The following is a 4,949-nucleotide window of genomic DNA, read 5'->3' on the forward strand; positions in this document are numbered from 1 at the left end:
GATTTCTCACCTGCTTCTAGACTTCACCGTGCTTATTCTTCCCCTCGTTCTGTCATGCACCGTTCTGAGCAGCGTTCTTCACCAGGTCATCCTGAGCCTAGCCTTTGTTTCGGCCTCCGTGTTTTGCTATATCTACCGTGTCAACAGGCATCCGGCTCGGCACCCACAGAACACTGTCAGCACCTTCCTTCAAAGTCACGTTCAGGTCGACCAGGTTCCCTTTGTGACTATGTTTCGAGTGTTTGTAAATGTGAAAACAGCAATCAGCATTCTCGCAGTAGATTTCACTGTCTTCCCAAGGCGATATGCAAAAACAGAAACCTATGGGACAGGTGTTATGGACTTTGGAGTTGGAGCGTATGTCTTTGCAAATGCCCTTGTCTGCCCAGAGGCACGGAGGAAGAACATATCAGGATCCAAGATTAATCATATCACAAAGCAGCTCCTGGCTGTCTGGCCCCTGGTTGTTCTTGGTATGATGAGACTAGTGAGTGTCAAAATGACTGACTACCAGGAGCATGTGACAGAATATGGCGTCCACTGGAATTTCTTCTTCACACTAGCCATCGTCAGAGTTGTGGCTTCTGTGCTTCTGGCTGTTGTACCAGCGAGTCAGTCGTGGGTCTTTGCCCTTCTGATCAGCGGATTTTATCAGCTCACTCTGGAGACATCAGGGCTGAAGTCTTTCATTATCCACAACAGTGACAGAGAAAAAGATTTTCTGCATGCTAACAAGGAGGGCATATTCTCTGTAGTGGGTTATGTAGCCATCTACATGGCAGGAGTTCAGGTTGGACTCTATGTGATGCAACCAAGATCCCAGGTTAGACAGTGGCTCAAAGCACTTTTTAACCTCTTTTTGGGAAGTTTTGTCCTGTATGCTGCTTTGTATACCTGTCAGACACTCGTGGAGCCAGTGTCTCGCCGCATGGCTAATTTACCCTTCTGCCTCTGGAGTGTTGCTCAGTCTTTGTTTTTTATGTCCTGCCTTGGTATAGCTGATATGGTATTACTGTTTTCTAAAAGAACATCCGCCTGTCACTTGGTACCCACATCATGGCATTTGTATAAATCAGACTCAGGAAAGACGGGTGAAATAGAAAGACTCTGCCTTGTTCAAGCTGTCAGCAGGAATCAGTTGTTATTTTTCTTGCTTGCAAATGTCCTGACAGGATTGACCAACTCCATAGTGGACACACTTACTTGTAGCAGTTTATTATCAGTGTGTGTTTGCTGTTGTACATGTTCATTAATTGCGTTGTAATATATGTTTTACATCTTTGTGGAATTTCAGTAAAATTCTGGTAAAATTACATTTGTAAAAGTACAGCGTTCATTTGTGTATTTTGTGGGGCCGGAGTGACGGACATTGAAATTCAGGACAATTAACTGGGAAGATGTAATGTCACAAGATGATCTGTAATGCTAAAGATACCATTGTATATAATGTGTTTATTTCTGCAAAGAAATACGGGTCTTGATAAAATGGTGTTCAGACATGGTGTTAAGTGTTGTAAACATCTGTTGTCTTTTATTGTTTGTTACTTCCTTACTTATTTCATTTAAATACAATTTTTAAATTTACATCCTGCTCACATCTCAGTGACTGCAACATATATACTTAATGTAATTATTCAGATTTAAAAGCAACAGTCATATTTATTATGATTACAATCTGTGCACCTAACAACCAACATCATTATTGGTACCCATCATATCCTTAAAGGATATTAAAGGATATTAAACAGCCCAGCCTGTTCACCCTGCTGCCATCTGGAAAGAGATATACAAGTATCTGTTGTCGCACCACTGGACTGCAGAGTAGCATTTTACCCCAAGCTATCAGACTCTTACATTCGAATTCATCCTCTGCTCTGCTTTATACAATAAAGTCTATTTAACCATTTTATGATTGTTGTTTTCTGTACATTGTCTGCTGTGTAGCAGAAGGGAGTTGAAAACTGCATTTCATTTCACAGCCCAGTTGTAATATGACAATTAAATCTACCTTGATCACTTGTGTATATGAAACTGATGAATACAAAGGGACGAGCAAATAAAAATTAAGAAGTAAAAGTCCTTTTGAGCTCATTTATTTCAAACAAACTGGATTTACAACAGCTTTACTGAATGAATAAGATAATATCCATAATGCGCCCCTAGAGGCCGCACGCATTACAACGTCAGCTACTACGTGCTGGGGCCAAAGGTCACTTGAGTGATGAAGATTCCGCCACCGTAGCAGCTTCACTCACCGTCGCACTTGTTTATTTTTTAAGGGGAACTTAACAAAGGCGGGTGAGTAAAAAACTATAATTGGTTTCAGACAAACGACCGTTTATCTAGTCTCGGCGACAGATTATGATCAATCTTTTAAACGTTAGCAAGAGACGCTGATGAAAGTGACAGTCGCTAAGTAGCCTGCCAGCAGACTAACTTTATATTAGCCGTATCCAAGCTCGCTAACGTTAGCTTTGTAGGACAGCGATGCTAACTAAAGTTAGCCAAGTTTGCTGGCATTGACAGGGCGTAGACAATCTATATCTACACTGCTACATGTGTATTATTTGGTAAGGTATGTTAAACTTCCGTGTATATTAATCGCTTTACAGTTTTGCGCATAGAAGACACTACAGTCGTAACGTTACTGGCAAATTAAATTAGCTAGCAGGCTAACGTTAACTGGTTAGCCGCCGGTTACTGCTTTAACCTGTCCAGCAGATAGACGTTAATGTTAATAAATCTGTCCTTCATACTCAAATAATATCAGCTAAAACAGCTGTAAAACATTTTTACAAACTAAAACATCAAAGCCTTTCTCCCTCCGTGCTCTCGTTTCCCAGGTTGTTTTGCTAACTTGGCTCGTTAAATCTGGGTCAAGTCGAATCAGTTTGTATTCTCAACACTTTTAGTGACATTGAATCAGGTGTTGTCAACGTCAGCTAATGGTTGGCATTTGTACCGTGGTTTAGTTTCTGGTATTTTGCTTGTATTGTAGTGACAATATAGTAGTTAGCCCGCAATGACCTGCAGTAGATTAGCACTAGCTTGGCGTAGCCTGTGCTGATGTCCAATGTGGTCAGTCTGTGTCTTGTGTGTCACCTGCAGGCGAGCTGCACCAGGACCAAACTGGAGGAAGTCATGGCACGTCTGGTCGCAGTTTGCAGGGAAGGGGAAGAAGACTACCCATTTCTCACCAGACAGATTCCCCTGTATATCGATGATACTCTCACGGTAAATAAGCTTTCCCATTATTCTATATGATCACGTGTTAAGCGGCTAATTAAGTCATGTTAGCCCTCCACATAAATTCTCTAACTGATTTATGATCATTATCAAAATGTCCCAACCTGTTTAAAGGACAAACATTATAGTGGTTTGACTAAAGCTTAAGGTGAGACAAAGAAGTACATTTCTGTGGCTGTGTAGGGATGAGAGATGATTCCCTTTATGCGATATCAGCACAAAGTATTCAACCAGTTTGACTTTCTTAACTTGTTGTGATGATGCAGATACAGCATGGATAATGGAAAGTGATCATGTTTTTTGTTATGGTAAATGGACTTGGATTTATTCAGTGCTCACAATGATAGTAAGCTCACCATACAAACATTCACACACCGATCAGCACGGCCATCGGGCAGCATCAGGAGGGTTCAGAATTTTGCCCAAGGACACTGAACCAGGGGGCCAGGAATCAAATCAGCGACCCTCTGATTACTAGACGACCCGCTCTAACACCTAAGCCACAGCTCATGATAGATTAGTTGTACACCTCAAAGGTTATTGTCCCACTTACCCACATACCTAACTGCTGTGTTAATAAGCTCAAAGCTTACAAAGCTAAACAAAGACACTGAGTGCTGCTGCAGTATCAATATACAGTTAAACAACCAAGAAGACATGTAACAAGCATGTAACACGACATTTTACGAGAGATGGTTGGGCCCAACCACAATTATCAGCAGGGCTGAAGTGAGTCTTTCTATAATTTATGTTAACTTAACTGTTATTACCTCTTGTCAGATGGTGATGGAATTTTCTGATAGTGTCATGGATGTTGACAGCCAAGAAATAAACACCCCTCACTGGAAACAATTTTCTGAGGTGAGTAGTTTAAAAGTGTGTAGTTTGTCTTCATGGGACTTGTCAACAAAGTGGTAACACCTGTATGATTCCTTGGCCTTTAGTATCACTCCAAATTGAAGCAGCAGGACTTAAATATCGCCCTGATGGTGACATCCAGAGAGGTGTACAGTGCAATCTCAGCTGGTGCCATGTGTGGGCTGCAGACGAAGCGTGGAGCGTCTCTTCTCACATTTAGTGGAATCAGGGAACCCGGCCCTGGAGCCCCTCACACTGAAACCCACAGGCATGCTCTCTGTCACCAAGACCTGTTCAGCAGACGTAAAGAAGCTCTACACCCTCTTCTATGTCCATGGGTAAGATACAAAATAATGTGGTTTTTCATTTTCACTGCCAAATAGATCACACCATATGTCAAAAGAGAAAAGCCAACAAGTGATTTTGTTAGTTAAAAACAGAGCGAACCAAAACTCCAGTATGTGACATGACCAAGACAGTTTTCTGGGTTTGTTGGAATACAACATTAGGATAATACAATACCGAGCTGAAATACTGCTCTCTTGTACGGGTGCTGGTCATATAATTAGAATATCATCAAAAAGTTCATTTATTTCAGTAATTCCATTCAAAAAGTTAAACTTGGATATTAGATTAATTCCTTACACACAGACATATATACTGTGATATATTTCAAATGTTTATTTCATTTAATTGTGGTGATTAAAACTGACAACTAATGAAAATCCCAAATTCAGTATCTCCGAAAATTAGAATATTACTTAAGACCAATACAAAAACAGGATTTTTAGAAATGTTGACCAACTGAAAGTATGAACATAAAAAGTATGAGTGTACAACACTCA

The 4,949-nt window shown here is 40.7% G+C and overlaps 2 protein-coding genes across 2 annotated transcripts in view; both read left to right on the plus strand.

Moving 5' to 3' along the window:
* Positions 1-1,518, plus strand: part of LOC119887139 (phosphatidylinositol-glycan biosynthesis class W protein-like) — a 2,110-nt gene extending 592 nt beyond the window's left edge. The window contains exon 2 of the mRNA XM_038698065.1: positions 1-1,518. This exon is cut by the window's left edge and continues 170 nt beyond it. Coding sequence (XP_038553993.1) covers positions 1-1,264 — 1,264 coding nt within the window. The 3' untranslated portion in view covers positions 1,265-1,518.
* A 669-nt stretch (positions 1,519-2,187) lies between these two features.
* Positions 2,188-4,662, plus strand: LOC119887138 (gametogenetin-binding protein 2-like). Its single transcript, XM_038698064.1, has 4 exons — positions 2,188-2,298; positions 3,109-3,234; positions 4,027-4,107; positions 4,191-4,662. Exons 2-4 carry the CDS (start codon positions 3,142-3,144, stop codon positions 4,485-4,487), a joined length of 471 nt encoding a protein of 156 aa, XP_038553992.1. The 5' UTR covers positions 2,188-2,298; positions 3,109-3,141; the 3' UTR covers positions 4,488-4,662.
* The last annotated feature ends 287 nt before the right edge of the window (positions 4,663-4,949 follow it).

The sequence above is a fragment of the Micropterus salmoides genome, unplaced genomic scaffold (genome assembly GCF_014851395.1).
Source record: "Micropterus salmoides isolate LMB-PRFRI ecotype aquatic unplaced genomic scaffold, ASM1485139v1 Ms_hic_scaffold_4024, whole genome shotgun sequence".
NCBI lineage: Eukaryota > Metazoa > Chordata > Actinopteri > Centrarchiformes > Centrarchidae > Micropterus > Micropterus salmoides.